General features: G+C 42.9%; 1 protein-coding gene across 1 annotated transcript in view; it reads right to left on the bottom strand.

Annotated features, from left to right (window-relative positions):
* Positions 1-13,734: 13,734 nt before the first annotated feature.
* Positions 13,735-17,208, bottom strand: part of ELOVL6 (ELOVL fatty acid elongase 6) — a 247,571-nt gene continuing 244,097 nt past the window's right edge. The window contains exon 4 of the mRNA XM_086961607.1: positions 13,735-17,117. Within this exon, the coding sequence (XP_086817733.1) occupies positions 16,693-17,117 (425 nt within the window). The 3' untranslated portion in view covers positions 13,735-16,692. The remainder of the gene's footprint in view (positions 17,118-17,208) is intronic.

Below are 17,208 nucleotides of genomic sequence, written 5' to 3'. Positions count from 1 at the left end.
TCTTGCCCTCTGCCCTGTTATTTGACCCTCTGACTCTCACTGTTCACTCATCCATTTCCTCTCAATTTTTTATTGTTCACTCATCCTTTACTCCCTCTGAAAAGTAAACATAGCCATGCCTCTGACGTGCAATACATCTAAAACAAAAGTGAGAATAGACAACCTCTGAAATAATATCACCTGGTGCAGGGCAGACACCTCTGGAACCGGGTGCTTTGCATCAGCTGCACCAATGGAAGCCACGCCCCTGTGGACTTTCTTTCACTTGTAGCAAATAGGAACTCTCCGTTCTTTTTTGGTTCTTTACGATTTACCGATGGTTCATGGTTTCCATTGATTTTAAAATTGGGACTTTGTTTCAGAGCACCGCAATGCTAGAAATGAGAATTGGAAATCCATTCATTTTTTTAAAAGTTGAGTTTGATAAGAAAACCTATTCTTCTGCATAGTTTGCAAGTAGACATGACATAAATACAGAATATCATAACTCACTTGCTACATGTTCATATCTGCTCTTTCCTGAACGTTTTATGATACCAGATTCTAGTATCGCAAAACCAGGATATGCCGATCCTATAGATGATTCGTCTCCAAGGTTTGTGGAATCCCTATGTGCCACTGCAGAGGTTTGATGGACTCCTGAGTATGTTGAACACAGGGATTGGCTGCAGGGCCAGGGCCAACCACAGCTGGTGTGTGCAGCTGGGTTCTGCTGTAGTGCCTGGCCTTCAGCTTTGCTTAGCAGGGGTTGGTGTTTGGGCTGAACCTGCGCCAAACCCACAGTGGGGGTTGGCCACAGATCGTGCTTCTAAACTAGGAAAGGTCATAGGCCAATAACAGTAGCTGCATGTGGTCTTCAGCTGTGTATGGCAGGCCCTACACCCTATTCATTGCGAACAACCCAAAAATTCACTGAGGTGAACACCCAGAGGATCTGGTTTTATTTTTTTTAAACTATTTTTAAGATTTGGGCTCCCTTCTATGGGATTCATAAAGCATCACTGGCTTGTGACCCGAATTAGATCTTCAACAGGGGTCCGTGAAACTGCTTTTGGATTTAAGGAACCAATAAATAGGTCAACATGTGTTTGAAGCTTGAAGTTTATTTACAGACCCACAGCCATGCAACCTGTACGCTGTTAGTGGACCACAGCCAGGTTTTTTTTATATGGGGGTGTAATGTGAGCTGCAAAAATAGACATTGGCTTGGAAAACCATACTACAAAACCTTCATTATTTAAATCTCAGAGACAGTTCCTTTTGCCCTTCTCTCAGCCATACATTGACCCGGGGTCTGGGCGTACTCACCCTGCCCCTTTTATGCACCCTATCATAGACTTTTATTTCAGGACGCGGTTACAGAGTCCTTGCATCATGGAATGGAAGCTGCAGTGTTTTTGTAAATATTGCAGTCAATCAGTTAGAGTGCTTCAGTTCCCCTGACCCACTAAAATGTGAAACCGAAAGTGAGAACAGAAGAAAAAGCTCCCTCCTCCAATCAGGTTTACATGGATTTAGAACTTTTGATGCACGGAGGTCCACAAAACCAGGTGAGAAGAACTCCGTGAATTAACAGTCCACCTAGCTCTAAAATTTTACATCTTCCTGCCCACACTAGGACAATTTTAAAATGTTAATTTATAAAAAGATACTGAAAAGATTTACACGAAATTATGGAAAAGAACTTAATTGAGTATGGTCTTACTTTTTTGCTGAGCTTGATTACGAGTTTTTATTTCTATATTGAGGCAGAAAGAATCCTGTGCGAACTAAAGTTGGCAATGTTACTTTTGGGACCTCTGTATTTTTTGCCCTGGTTACAAAATTCATCACAAAACATGCTATGAAGAAGACAAAGTATATGAACCTATTTTTAATACCAAATTTATCAATGGTGTGAAAATGATTGATTTAGCGATACAAATATTTGTAGGGGATAGTCTGTCTTCCATGTTACTCCTCCATCATATAGTTGTATCCTGAGAATTACCCGATATGAATCTACAATTTCTATGAGGAGACGAGATAAGCTTCAAATTGAAATTTATGACTGATAACATTTTACTATTTATTTTTTTCTAACATCCTTCTTAAAAAAATGTTTTGGATGAAACAATAGGCCAGTTTTTTCACGTAGCCGTAAATTGTTGGTAGACAGTCATTCTTCAATATTCAATGATGACTTTAACGGATATCTAGCATGATTGCTATAAAAAATGCTTCCTTGACAAACGTTGAGCAGCCAACCAGAATATAAGCTTCTTTCTGGAATGCTTGCGTCTTTGTGTGTACACTCAGAGAGTTGTGATATATCTCAGTGTTTGCCAAACTTTATGCAGCTGTGGCAATGTTAAAGATCGGTTAAAAGTGTATTTGTTTGCTGATAACGTTTGTACAGTTTGAATACCCTCCATGCATTTTGGCAGATGAGACAAAACTAGTAGCACACCAAAAGAAGCCATTTGAACAGTCTTAACCACCAGCTTTGTAACACGTATGACAGACTAATAGTTACTACTCTGTAGTTCTAGTTTCATCACTCTTCAAAGGAATAACTTACAAAAAACCTTTAGTAACTTTTGTGGCACTGTTTGACAAAACTGCACTAAGGCCCTGATTACAATGGGCGGACGCACCTTATGCTTCTGGAACTGCCCGACCATAGGTCGGCGGTTTTGAACGCCTAATTTGATGGGCAGTTGGAAACATCCATTCTACAGTGGAAGCTTGTGGGGCGAGCAGATTAGGCTCACTGCACATGCTTCTATTGTAGAATGAATGTTTGTAAACATCCTGCACCGCGTGGCAAGCACCTCATGGTGCCTGCCACACAGTACAGGTATGTTTAGGGGGGCACCAGGGCCCATTGCTAAGGGCCAGGCAGCAAGGGGGCCCTGCTAGGAAGCTGCAAAGACACTTTATGACAGCTTTTGCATGTCAGAAAGGCCGACATGAAATGGCTCTCGGAAAGTGGCATCATAATCCTGACTGCAGAGCTAAGCCTTTCTCCGCCATCATCAGGGGATTGCAGTGGCTTCCCATGCTCCGACAAGCTTCTTGAGCCCATCAGAACAGTGTCGGAATTCCTTTTCTGGTTTCATTCCCACCACCTTCATCATAATACAGCGGTCAGAATGAAACCTACGATATCGGGCGGAAAGCCTCCAACTGCTGGTCAGAGACTTTCCACCCAACATCGTATTTGGGCCCAAAATGTTTTAAACAAGTGCAACAAAAGTTATTGTCTTAAATGTATTAACCCCTTCGCTGCGGGGGTTATTCCCCCGCTTTGCTGGGGGGGAGGGGGCGCGCACAGCGCCCCCATGCTCATGAAGAGCTGAGCTCGTCATGAGCTACGGCGCTCCTGTGCTCATGACGAGCTCAGCTCGTCACAGGTGTATTGACTCCCGTGGAACGCTCAGCACAGCAGGGGAATTCTTCCCGCACCTGAGCGTTCCACGGGCCATGACGAGCTCAGCTCGTCATGAGCACCGGAGCGCCGTGGCTCATGACGAGCTCAGCTAGTCATGAGCGTCGAAGGAGTTAATCACAATGTTGATATCAATATGGAAAACTGATATTCTTGCAGCAAACTCTGCTGGCTGGTTTTATGTGAAAATTAGGTGATGGGAAGCATTCTGGTCAAACTTATGACCATTTTTGGTTTCATGAAAATCAATTGGTCGGGTTTTTGCAACCAAAAAAAAGAAACCAAGCATTGGAAATGCAATAGGTCTCGGATTTCGTTTGAGTTAGATCTAATGGCATTGTAAATGGCAATGTCTTTTAGCCATGTGCTATGGAGTGTATGCCTGTGGTGTGTAGTGGAATTATGTGGGTTGGATTGGAATTGTAGCAATGGTGGCATGCTGCGCTTTAGATGAATATGTTTAAAAGTAAAGTGCACCATACTGCGATTGCTACAATAGTTAATTGTGGATGCGTTAACAATTGATGTGTGCACTGATGGCTGGTGGTGTGTGTGCCTGTAGAAATTGTACACTGATGGCTGGTGGTGTGTGTGCTTGGTGGAAGCGTGCACTGCCGGCTGGTGGTGTGTGTGCCTGGTGAAAGTGTGCACTGACGGCTGGTGTTGTGTGTGCATGGTGAAAGTGTGCACTGGTGGCTGGTGGTGTGTGTGTGTTTGGTGAAAGCGTGCACTGACGTCTGGTGGTGTGTGGCTGGTGGTGTTTGTGCCCGGTGAAAGCGTGCACTGACGGCTGTTGGTGTTTGTGTCTGGTGAAAGCGTGCACTGACGGTTGGTGGTGTTTGTGCCCGGTGAAAGCGTGCACTGACGGCTGGTAGTGTTTGAGCCCAGTGAAAGCGTGCACTGACGGCTGGTGGTGTGTGTGTGTGTGGTTGCGTGTGGTGGTGAGTGTCTGGTGGTGAGTGTGTGGTGGTGAGAGTGTGGTGTGAGAGTGTGTGTGGGGTGGTGTGTGTGTGGTGTGTGTGTGTGTGTGGTCTTATGTGTGTGGTCTTATGTGTGTGTGTGGTGGATTTAGTTCGAGTTTTCGTACCCTGCATACTCACACACTGCCCCTACACACTCACACACTGCTCACCCTACAAACTCACACAATGTTCACCGTGCACACTCACACACTACTCACCCTGCACACTCACACACTGTTCACCCTGCACACTCACACAATGTTCACCCTACACACACACAATGTTCACCCTGCGCACTCACACGCTGCTCACCCTACCCACACACACTGCTCACCCTACACACTCTCACACTGCTCACCCTACACACTCACACTGCTCACCCTACACACACACACTGCTCACCCTACACACTCTCACACTGCTCACCCTACACACTCACACACTGCTCACCCTACACAGTCACACACTGCTCACCCTACAAACTCACACATTGTTCACCCTGCACTCACACACTGTTCACCCTAAACACTCACACAATGTTCACCCTGCAGACTCACACACTGCTCACCCTACACACTCACACAATGTTCACCCTGCACGCTCACACACTGCTCACCCTGCCACACTCACACACTGCTCACCCTACACACTCACACACTGCTCACTCTACATAATGTGAAGAGACCCAGCTCTGCCCTTTGGCCTGTGTTGTAATCGTACAGTAGGTTGTGAGTAGTTGGGCTTGATTGGTTGGGGCGTCCCCTCCTTGCTGCTCCCCTCACAGAGGGCCAGCTGCCTCCATGAAACTCCCAAGACACATGTTCACCTGTTCTTTGTTTTAGCTCCTGTGTATCAGTGCACCGTTTAAGCGCACAAGCATACCCTGCTCTCTCTGGAACACTCACACTGCTGAGTCACTCTCACTCTGCAGTCACTCTCACTCTGCAATCACCATTTAAACTACCTGAAGCATGGGCTGCAAAAGGCAGACAGATGGGTATGGTGGCCCTTCGCAGGCGATGTCCAGCCCTCCCCTCTCTCTCCCCTCCCCCTAGTCTGTGTTTCACCCCTCCAAGGAAGTCCATGGAGGGGGCGGTTGGTTAGTTTCCGTTTGCTACGAAAGAAACTTTTCGGGTTTCTTGCCTTGTCACTCAGATATGTTAACACTTAATAGACAAAATAAAACTTTGACCGCTCGCTCAAAAACCTGCTGATTCGCAGAAAGCTCTAAAAAAACACTGAAGCGTGAAGGAGGAAGCACAGGAGTCCTGCCAGGGGTTTTCCGTGAACCGAGAGTTTCACATAATGAAAAACACAGCATGGAAACTAGCAGTCGGTGAAAATGCGCTGCGTGGGCACTGCGCTTCACATACACAATGGACAGGCACTGCATGCACCCTGTAAAGGCATTGCATGCACCCTGTACAGGTATTGCATGCACCCTGTACAGGTATTACATGTTAAAGGCACTGCACAGAGACTGTACAAAGTAAACACCTAATCCATGCCGCACTCGCACTGCGAAACGCTACACAGCCGTGCCACGCGCTATCATAAAACACTTCTCAGGCACTGCACGACCACACACAACAAACATAGCCACCGCCTGGCATGTGCTGCCCAACAATAGGCACTGCCAAATCATAGGCACTGCTCGGGCACTTTACAGCAGAGCCACCCCACATACACTGAGCAGAACATGGACAGGCTGCACTCATCCATTACGAATGCTTAGACACTGCAGTGTGCGGGCACTGGCCACCTTCTGCCAGCGGTGAGTGTATTCCACGCCTGCGAGCACAGGGCACCGGTTCGGCTGCCCCAGATACTTACTTGACAGCGGTCTCAGGTGATGGGCCAATGTCTACCTCCCACCCTCCCCCAAGGAGTTTATGGCATAAATATGGGCAGGATATCCCAGTACTGGCATCCTGCTGTGGCCCAGAGACAGTGCACTGGCAAGGGTGCCAAGAGACCTGGTGCACACATGAACCTGGACCCCTGCCTGCTGGGTGAATATTGAACAACCACTGTAATCACTGGTGTCCGCTAGACCCATAGACCCCTAGTTCCCGGTGCCACTGTACCTGAAGCACTGTTGAATGATATACCGACCCCTTGCCAGAGAATCAGACAGGCTTTATGGCACCATTGAGCATGTACACCGTGCGCCTGTCTGCCGCCCCTTCCCCCGAACATTCCAAAGTATTCGCTGCATGACATTGCATGCACAGTGTACAGCAGGCCCGAGCTCTAAAAAAACATCCAAGCCTGTGAAAAGCAGAGCCAAGGACGGAGACTTTTCATCTCAGTGCTTTTTCCTCCTGCCAGAATGTACGCCAATCTCACAAGGAGTTGCGTGCAACTAAGTGGGAACGCCACCTTTAGGTTTTAAAGTGAGAACTGGCTGAAACATTCAAACACCTGAAAAGTGTTCTGTTCCCCTTGCATTCACACCGTTTTTTGGAAAACCAGGATACAAGCACAAGTGAAAATTAAAGCCATACCTGATTCAGCGGAGCCCTAGTTTCCTCTCAGATACTATTTTGATGTGTTGTAGAGCGGAAGTTTTCCAGGGCGCTTGTAAATTCCATGACGCCACTTCACTTCATTAACATCTGACGACCGCTTCGAGGAAAGACAGTATTGCAAACAGAGAGGTCGCCCATCCACCCGCGTCTAGAGGAGTCGAGAATTAACCGCAGGAAACTCGAACTCTTCCGCATCAGACTGGCCGGAGGTTGCAGATGTTACTGGCTGAGCGAGACAGCAGTCCCCAGCTCCCAGAACAGATTCCAATCGAGGAACTAGGAAAAGCTATCCGATCTTGTCAGATGTGCATTCTGAAGTCAGGACAAAAAGTTTGGGCCGCCAGGAATACGCGGCCTGGATTAGGCTTTCTGTGTAATTAAACTGTCACGAGGAAGTGACTCTGCATTGACCTGCTGATGATGGTGTAAGATAAACTGGAGGGTTACATACAAAGACACCTTCACAAGCAGAGGCTTGTCAATTCATAGGCAGGAAAACCGTCGTCTTTCCATGATTGTTGTTTTTAAATTGCAGAGATAGTGATCACACCGAGCCCACGAGCGCACAATAGCGACGGTTTACCTCATGGATTTTTTTTGTTTCCTTTTAATGATGGAGTGAACAGGAAAGACATCAGATCAACGTTTGATTGACGTCAGATATGCTGCATTGGAGATGTGAGTTTGTGAGCAGTGCACGCGTTTATACACCCAGTGCAAATGTTCGTCTCCATATCGCTTTGAAAGTTATCATGTTCCTATAACATGGCTGTTTTTCACGTCTGAGCGAATAATTAGGCAATTATCAAGTGTTTCAATTTCGAAACTTTTTAGTAGAAGCCAATCAATGCCAGTACCTAGGCTATGAGTGAGATATTGTTGCTGGTTGCATTTATGCTTCTTTTATCCTTGCAGATATGTTCTTATCTGTTCTGGCATATGCGGGATCCAGTCTAAGCATTGGAATGTGCAGCATTCTCGTGTCAGATGTCTGCTGGCACACGTGTGGCAGATGTTTCTAGTGATATATCCAACATTCAAGAAAATCCATGTTGAAAATGGGACGCGGAGACACGGAGAAGAGGCGCTGACAGGGAGAGCTTCCCCGTGAAATGGATTAAAAAAAATGGAAGATGCTCAAGACCGGTGCGCACGAGCGCGCCACTGCGAGCATATGTTTTGAATTATTGCGGCTGTCAAGCCGCGATAATTCAAAACATATGGCCTCTGGTGCGCGTAACAGACACCAATAGGCAATGGGCAGAGCTATGCGACCGCCCATGGCCTATTGCGTGTTCTTTTACAAAACAGCACACACGCGAAGGCCACTGAAAATGGACCTTGAAAATAACACGCACAAACTGCGTGGAATTTCCAGGTCCATTTTCAATTCCCCGGGAAAAGGACTCTCGCTGCGCGACACTGCATGCGCAGTGTACGGCAGGCCCGAGCCCTAAAAACAGGAGCAAAATGTGGTGAAAAATGAATCCAAATGGACACAGCAACATTTTTTCCTTGGTCAATTATGAATTTGTGAATGCTTGGAGGATCTAATTGCCTCTGCTACTAAAATGTTTTTGTTGCAGCAGCAATTATGTGAGGCACTGAAGCCTGCCTACTAGAAAAACGAGGCAAGTAAGACATAGTACATCAAGGAGGCATCTCTGGATTTCACAGAGATATGAAAAAGTAACTTTTGTTTTTACTATGTGATTTTGCAAATTCAACAATGGATTTGCACGTCCCAAAAACAGCCTTTTTTAGGTTTGTGTTGAGGGTATAAAATGTCTATGAATAGCAAACATTGGGGGTGCATGGAATGGGCAGCAAGTACAGATGGTATGTGTAGAATGCCCAAACAAAGGCCTGCAGCTCATAGCACATGGCAAAGGGCACATACAGCTTTTTGTGGGGATAGAATGTAGGCAGTAGGCCAGGTCCTGTACCCAGAACCCTATGCGCATTGCTGAAGGCCATGCAGAACTCTTTCAGTAGGCTCGGACCTGAATGCAGGACCTGCCCTACGCACTGAGAGCCCACTGTGGCAGAGGCTGGGCAAAGGGTCTGGCCACAGCAGTTTAGTGAGATAGGGTTCAACATAGGCTCTAATGCTCATGGCAAATGCCATGCACCTCGAATTTGGTGTATGGGGCTTTAGTTCATTGTATCATAAAAAAAACACTGACAAAACTTTGCTAAATATAAGTAATCGCAGCTAAGTAATAGTAATTTGTTGCTCTATACAAATAAATATCTGTTCATAAAAATTTCAGCAATAACCTTTAAAAACTGGGGTGCATATTATCTAGACAGGCGATACAATTATCACCGTTTTAGCGGCATAAAACTGCCGCTAAAACAGCGATGATGGGCTTGATAATATGCTCTATGAAATTCCAATTGAAGCCCATGTTTGATGTCCTTCACATTTAACATGGCCTTCAATTGGAATTCCATAGAGTATATTATCAAGCCTATTATCGCCGTTTTAGCAGGAGTTTTCTGCAGCTAAAACGGTGATAATTTTATCGCCTGTCTTGATAATATGCCTCTAAATTTTAAATGATAATATGGTTACAATGTGAGACCTAAATGCTACTTAAATTACTCTGTTGTGGTTATCACCCAAACCATGACTCATGTCCTGCTCATGACCACAGATATTTCATCATTGATGAGTTTCCAAATGACATCAAATGACAGTGACAACAGTGTGTACATCTCAAATGGTGACATATTTAATCTTAATGAAATGACCAGTAAGATCCCATATGTCCTCAGCAGTGGCTAAGATCCACAACCTGTGCTCTTTTCCACAGTGTAAAGCAATTAAGCATGGGCGAATTTTGCGAATCTCGCGTTCGCGAATTTTGCGGATTTGCGAACTCGCAATCCGCAAAATCCGCGAATTCTCGCGAATTTGCGGATTTTTTTTGTGTTCGCGCTGGTTTCTGCCAGTTCGCGAGGGTTTTTGTACAATTTCGCAAACGCGAACTTACCTGTCGGGTCGCAAGTTTTGCGAACTTGTTGTTTCTACGTGTCCAGCCTGTTTGGGACACTCTTCTTCATCACTGCCACCCTCTGTCACCACTGCCACTCTCTGACTACTCATGCCACCCTCTGGCCCACCCATGCCACCCTCTGTTTCATCACAGCACCCTCTGGTTGTCCAGTGTACATTATTGTGGCAAAGCAAAGCACACCTTCCCTGCCTCAAGTGACCTGAATTAATTTGGGGCTGATTAATGTGTCACAGAATATTTTTTTAGCTGGCACCTGCTTCCTTAGTGCTTCCTGATTAGTGATCTTTTGTACTTGCTAAGTGCTTTCATTGTTGCAAAATTAGTTACAACACCTGCCCTGCCCCAACTGACAATAATGAATTAGGGGCTGATTAATGTGTCACTGGATTTGAACTTCCAGCCTGGCTCCTGCTTGTCTCCCTTAGCTGTAATTCAGGACCTTTGTGGCATATGTGTAACTATTCTGAGGGTCAGAGCAGGGTCACATAATAGTTGCAAGTAGGCAACTGAACTCTGGAGGGGCCCCTCAGGAAGCACTACAGGAAATGGCTACTAATGATGAGCTTGAACTTTTGAACCTGGTAAGTAGTTTCAGTTTTGCTAAGATCGTATTTCTGCAATTTAGCGCTTATTCGCGGGACGCGAAGTTGAACTGGGAAGCCGCAAACTCACGCGAACAGCCATTTGCTCGCGGATTTGCGGATTTTGCGGGAAATTCGCGAATCTCGCGGATTGCGAATTTACCGAAAATCCGCAAAATCCGCGAGCGGAACGGATTTTCCGCCCATACTTAAAAGCAATATGCTTCTGGCAATGGGTTCTATTGTCTCGCAAATATGGGTGATACGGACAAACCAAAGAACTAAGGCAGTATGCAGCGATCAAAAGTATAGCAAAAATAATTGAAATGGTCCATGGATACAGACAACTTCATGCAACAAATTGATACAGCTCCTGCCTCAAAATATTCATAGTGTGTTCATATTAATATTGAAAGGAAGCAATGCACCCCTTACAAAATATGTTGGTAAAACATTTCTTTAGAAGAGATGTGTTTAAGAAATAATTCTTCAAATTAAAGACCATCCAGTGTCCTACTGAATGTTTTTACATCAACTAAATAATACGTCTTCTAATCTTCTGGGCTGGTTCTTTGGGGTGCAGTCTACACTTTCCAATATAGCTGGCTGACTTAAAATCCTACTTCATCTAAACAGCTAAGTATTGAGTTGTAACTGGTCTTCCACAGTTCTTTGCAGCCATAGTACCACACTTCGACTACAGCACCTTCTGCAGAGTCAACAGGAGGAAATGTCCACATGAACAAGCAGGAGAATAATACAGTTTTTATTAATCTAGTGATTTTGCACCCACAAGAACTAACCATGAAGGTTTCTGCATCTTCTTGTGAGAAAAAGAAAAGGCTATGGGGACAAACAGACTTTTCTGGCAGGACTCTAATCCTAATTTCTACCTGAAGATCAGTAGGAGGCTAGTGCCACTAGCTTGAAGACAGTATTGGGTTCAGAGATTCAACTCAAAAGCTGGAGCTCAGGCAGGCAGCTAGGACTTCTTCAGTGCAGCAGACAGATACATTCCTTTAAGCTTCATGTGGTTTATGCCATGTTCCCCTTGATGAAAAGCAAGCAAAATATTCTGAAGGGTAAACCTAGTAAACTTTTTTTTGATGATTCTTTCATCCCCCAGAATTTTACATCAGTGTGAACCAGTTCCTTGTTCAGCAACATACATTATACCACAGTCCCATGCAACACAAAATACAAGATGGTACTTCATTTGTTCATTTTTGTTAGAACAATCTAGGTCTCCAAACTCTGCACTTGGCCCCTTGGCCAGTCAAGATCAGCCTCTAAATTACAGTAGAAATCTCTGTCCCTTTTCAACACGCTGCCTTGGTCTTCTTCTGAATTTGGTTCCAGTGTTCTGTGCCTGTTCCACACACTGGGAGAAAAAGGCTGCAGGAATTGTTATTCAGGGGCATATATCACACAGGAAGGCATAGGGTGAATATTTTCCATCCTTCTCAGCTTTGCGGTTCTTTCATTTTGCCTGTGAGCTGCTAGCTCTAGCTAAGCACATGTGCAAAGTAGGTATTAAGTGCTAGAGGACTAACAAAGGATGTTGCTATCTTGTGTCTGAGCAAATAGATTATATTTCATATTCCCAAAAGGAGTAAAAGGCTTAAAAATCTAACTTCAACAACGTTCTTCTTTGAGTAAATATGGGTTACAAATGTTGATAGCGCTTTCATGTCACTAGTTACAGAATTACATTTCAATCCATGTTATACATTGGAAATATAGTTGCAGAACACATTAACCTCTAAAGGCACGCTTTGGTTTAAGTGCAGGTTAAAATAATATTTCCTTCTCTCTGATGCCTGATATCTACACTTTGCTCACCTGCTCTAGAATACAAACTTAAGATATCTTTCAGAGTGAAAGCTATGAAAATGTATAGTAAAAATGGTTGTCAACTTAAAAGAGCACATGTGGCTGAGGCCTGGCTATCAGACCTTCCATTGTTGCAGAAATCAAAGATACCCAATGTCTAGAAAAATGTAATTGGGGTGTTGCAGAAAATGGATGGATAGACCTCCTACAGAGGTATATGTGGGTGTTTTGTATTTTAAAAAAGCAACTGGCAAATTAAAAACGAATTTAAATACAGGGGGATTCGAGAACATGCATATGAGATAGAATTCCGAAACAGATAATATGGGAGTACACTAAAAGTTGAACTGAGAGTCTGTCATGGCACATAAAATCAACACCATTGCTCCATAATTGGAACAGCACTTTGGAATGTCGCAACCAGAAATGCCTTCACCTTTATAAATTTCAGATAATCTACATGCTGACTTCCAAATGTTAACAGATTTTCTATGTGTTATTGCAAATAATATCCCCTTCCACAGACTTATGTAGCATAGTTAAACAGACGTATGAAGTCGGGTGTTTTAGAATCAAACCACTTGCTAGCAGCCATTGAAAATCACAGCACTTTCAGACATAAACTGTAACAAAAATGTATTGTAACTATAAAGGTGATGTGGGGAATAGGGAACAATAGTATTGGATGCATGGGAACCACGTTTGTTTGGGTGTGTAGAAGGAGGTGAGTTAAATGACCACTGGTCTCAAAAGAGCAGGAAAAAGTATGTGCGCTTTCCGGTTGTTTTTTTACTATCCTATTTTTTTGAAACAGGGAAGACTGGTTCCATCTCGATAGGAGGATAGATTAAATTATGACGTTCAAGGAGAGCATGATGTACCAATTGTAAAATAAAAGTTGTGCTTTAACCACAAAAGGAGAAACTAAACGGTGACAATCGTTCTAAAAGTGGTGTAACTCTCTAACAGTGAAAATTAAAATAATAAAAATGAGGAGATCTTAGTATGTTAAGACTTTGATTGGCTGCTGTTTCTTTAAGCCTGTTTCTTTAAGCCAACAAATCTTTGGAAAAAGTACCACCTTTTGCTTGCTATTTTTTCAATACTGTTCTACATTTTTTGATCATGTCAACTTAATGCACTTTATCTCTCCTCTTCTGAACTTCATGTAAAAAAACACGCCGGAGTAGTTTTCCATATATGACAATGCAATATCAATAACATTTCATATGATCTTTCAAAAAAATAAAAGTGACAGGGAGAATGTTCAAAGAAGTCAAACAGTGAAGATGTTTGTAGTTGGTCCAAATGAGAATGTGTAGAGAAAAGCATGACCTTTGCAACAAGAACATGAAAAAAATCACAACACAGATGTTTATTACCTTCCTATGATGCCATTTTTAATTTGATTATCACATTTTTGCCAATAAATTCTAAAAAAAACAAATTGTGTTTCTACTGTATTTTTAATAGGTTTCTTAAATTTGAATCTAAAAAAATATGCAAGGAACTTAGAGAAGCCTAGTTTGAGCATAAGTAGTCTAATAGGATGTCAGGACATAGTGCAAGTAGACTCCTTGACGGAATATTTCCATGGCCATCGGTGAACATTTGTCACCAGTGAAAGCCTGTGGGGTGATTTCACGTAAAACAGAGAGGAAAAAGCCATACATTAGACATATAGTGCACTTTCTCACCTCAAAACGGTTACAATGGTGTGATGGTAGAGGTGCTTTCAAAGGCTGTTCTTTTGCCCTTAGTTGATAAGAGCTTCCAATTCAAAAATAACATCTACACTATGATGTCAAATCATAATGACATGAGTTCAAGTAGATGTCGTATCAATTTCTTCAGAGCTATTTTGATTTGCAATACTTTGTCGTTGTTGTTTTTTAGCAAATTTTCTTAATGGTCAAACCTTAGTGGACACACAACAGGAGGGATTTGATCAGCAACAATAGTAACAACCTTGATACTGTAAAAGAACACTGTTAACCAATTTGATCTTAAAGAACCAACATTGTGATAGATTATTGTGCATATGTAGCAATTCTGCCTTATCGGATTCCAAACATCTCATCTCACATCCTGCAGTAAAATGGACATACATTCCGCAAATTAGTGTTGAAAGATATTGTTTCAACATTTCTTAGAGTGTACCTTTCATTTGCATCCTTAATCACCATGGCTTGTGCCAGCTTGACATTCACTCCCATGCAGAGCCATTGGGCAGTAACCCAATACATCCATTACAATATGAAAAAATGTGACATCTACAAGAGTGGCAAACATTCATTGATTCAAATTAACAAAGTATGTCTGGTATTTGAAGCCGGTAAGACAGCACTAGAAACCATATGGCAACTTGTGAGCGGAAAGCATAATAGCAACAAAAAAAGAGTCCTTTTAGTAAAGAACTTTAAACTTCAAAATTTAAAAAGTCACTGTATCTAACACCTTGCACAATGAAAATATCAAAGAAAGACATTGTTAAAGTTCTAATGGTCAGTCCTGGCACTGGAAGGTGCGGAGGACCGTTTTCTTAAACATTGAAAGTTAGAAGCCCTTTAGTAAATACAACCCTTGCAGCCTCATGTAGTGTTCAAATGTAAGTGTAAGATCAAAGGCCCCACTGTACGGAAGATACCACACTCTGTAAGTGGACTGGTACCAGTGACATGCTTTAGCAGGGTGGTAATTCATTATATAGATTTGAAAAGAAAGATCCAGAATGCGATAATTCACTGGATTTTCTTGAGACCTGCCTGTTGGACAGAAGTTGTGTATTTAAATGCTATGTATGCCTGCATCCTTGTGTGTTATTGGCGCAAGCTAGCAGCCTCTAGTCCTCTTCTTAAATATATTAATCTAACTGATACAATTTAAAAGACTACAGTAACACATTTAACATCAAGTCACAATAAGAGCATCTTTGAAATTCTAGGAACCGTTACACAATTTATTTGGCTTTTAAGGACTGACATTATGACGGACAACGCGGCCTACACTCCACTTCAGGATATGGCTCAAAAAACTACAAATATTCGGCAAGCCCGACTTGCACCGTTGCTTAATCCATTTTAATTCTCCCTGAAGGGGTGTCCCTAAAAGTCATTAAACGGAGGCTACAAGCTACAGACATATGCATGGAAGGTTAGCCTTCAAGGGATCTAGACTTCAAGCGTCACAAAAACCTTTGCGTCTTCATTTTTTGTCTTTACAAGTCGGAGAACTTGTTGTTAAAGTGTATTCTCTCTTTCCACACAAACTAGAAGAGGGCACTTAAAACATCACTGCACTGCATGTGGCGCTAATGCAGAAGCACAGTTTTGTCCAAAGTTGCGCACTGCCCTGCAAGATTATAGAAAGGGAACAAGCCTGTTAGAAGTTCACAAAAATATAGAACATTTTCGACACAGCTGACAACTGAAACTACTTCAGATTCATTTGAGCGTTTTAAAAAAATCATTTTGGGGGGGAGAAATAGAATTCGACTACAGATTGGCTTGCCACTTTTAGATTACTATGCATGTTTCCCTTGTTTTCTTTCCTACCCCTCTTCTATTATGTGGCATGTTGCGCAGTGCAGATGGATTTAACCCTTTCTACTCCTTTTATATTTCGACTGTCTATGCCGAAATGTGCTTTACAAAGGATGTGTCAGATATGTATCTCATTACAAGTCTTGTATAAATACTGTTCCGATATACTTGGCCACGGTCACTTCTATACCAAATAGCCCAAGTATCCATACCCATTTCTTGTAGATATCTGGAACGTTTAACATTTTGCTTTATCTCCGTAACGTTCATTAAAACACATCCTATGTAGACATTGGTCCTCCTTATCTATTGCCTTAAGAGACTCCTTTCACCTTGAGGACTGGTTTTTAGTACTCCTGGTCTATTCAACCAGTTTTTTCGATGTAATGTCTCCTTTTTCTGCAAAACCATTTTTTTTAATTAATGTCTCTTAAATTGTTGAGAAAGAGGATATCAAGTTGAATACAAATTTCATACAAATTGTTATTTTTATATATTTTGTACTTTTTGTTTATTTTTTCATTTGTGCCTTACCAGGCACTAGAAGTAAGGGGCATCTGATGACTGCTCAGTTACTTTGGTGGTTAAACGTGGTGATCCATCACCAGTGAAAGAGTGGCATCTCACTGGGTTAAGCCGAACCTCGGTTTCTCTAGTCTGGCAAGTCTATGATGCATCAGATATGTTTTCATTGTGCCTATGGTTTAGTTTAATTCAGTTTACATCTGTGTGTTTCTTATGTGTTTGATACTTAATGACCCTGAGCTATGGCTTTCTTCTTGTCCTGCCACTAGTCGACCTTGGCTGCTTTCATTGTTTTGTTGAGATAGGCTTCGAAGAAGAACTGGCAGAAGAGCAAAAGGTAGGTGATGTACATGATGGAGCACCAGACAATGTTTTGCACGTGGGATGGGCACTGGCCCTGCTGCATCCATGAGAAGACCAGATAGTTGACTACGCATCCTATCAACATCTGAGCGATCTGCGTCAATGTGATAAACATGGCAAATTTGCGTGAGACTCGGAAGCCAGCAGCTCGCAAAGCATAGTAAGAGTACATGACAGCATGCACGCCATAGTTCATGGTCATGAACCAGCCTCCTCCTGCAACCATGTCCTTGTAAGAGTACCAAGAGTAAAGCAAAACAGTAATGTGGTGGTACCAATGCAGGAAGATGAGCTTCTGTTTTCTAAGAATAATAAACATTGTATCCCCTAGAAGAGAGAAAAAAATATGTAATCTTAAACTTAGATAAGCACAATAGGTATTTTTGAAGCTGCATTTAAAGACTTTCTTTAATAGCTA

This window comes from Lissotriton vulgaris, chromosome 3_1 (assembly GCF_964263255.1).
Source record: "Lissotriton vulgaris chromosome 3_1, aLisVul1.2, whole genome shotgun sequence".
Taxonomy (NCBI): Eukaryota; Metazoa; Chordata; class Amphibia; order Caudata; family Salamandridae; genus Lissotriton; species Lissotriton vulgaris.
This window is presented reverse-complemented; position numbering and strand designations above follow the sequence as displayed.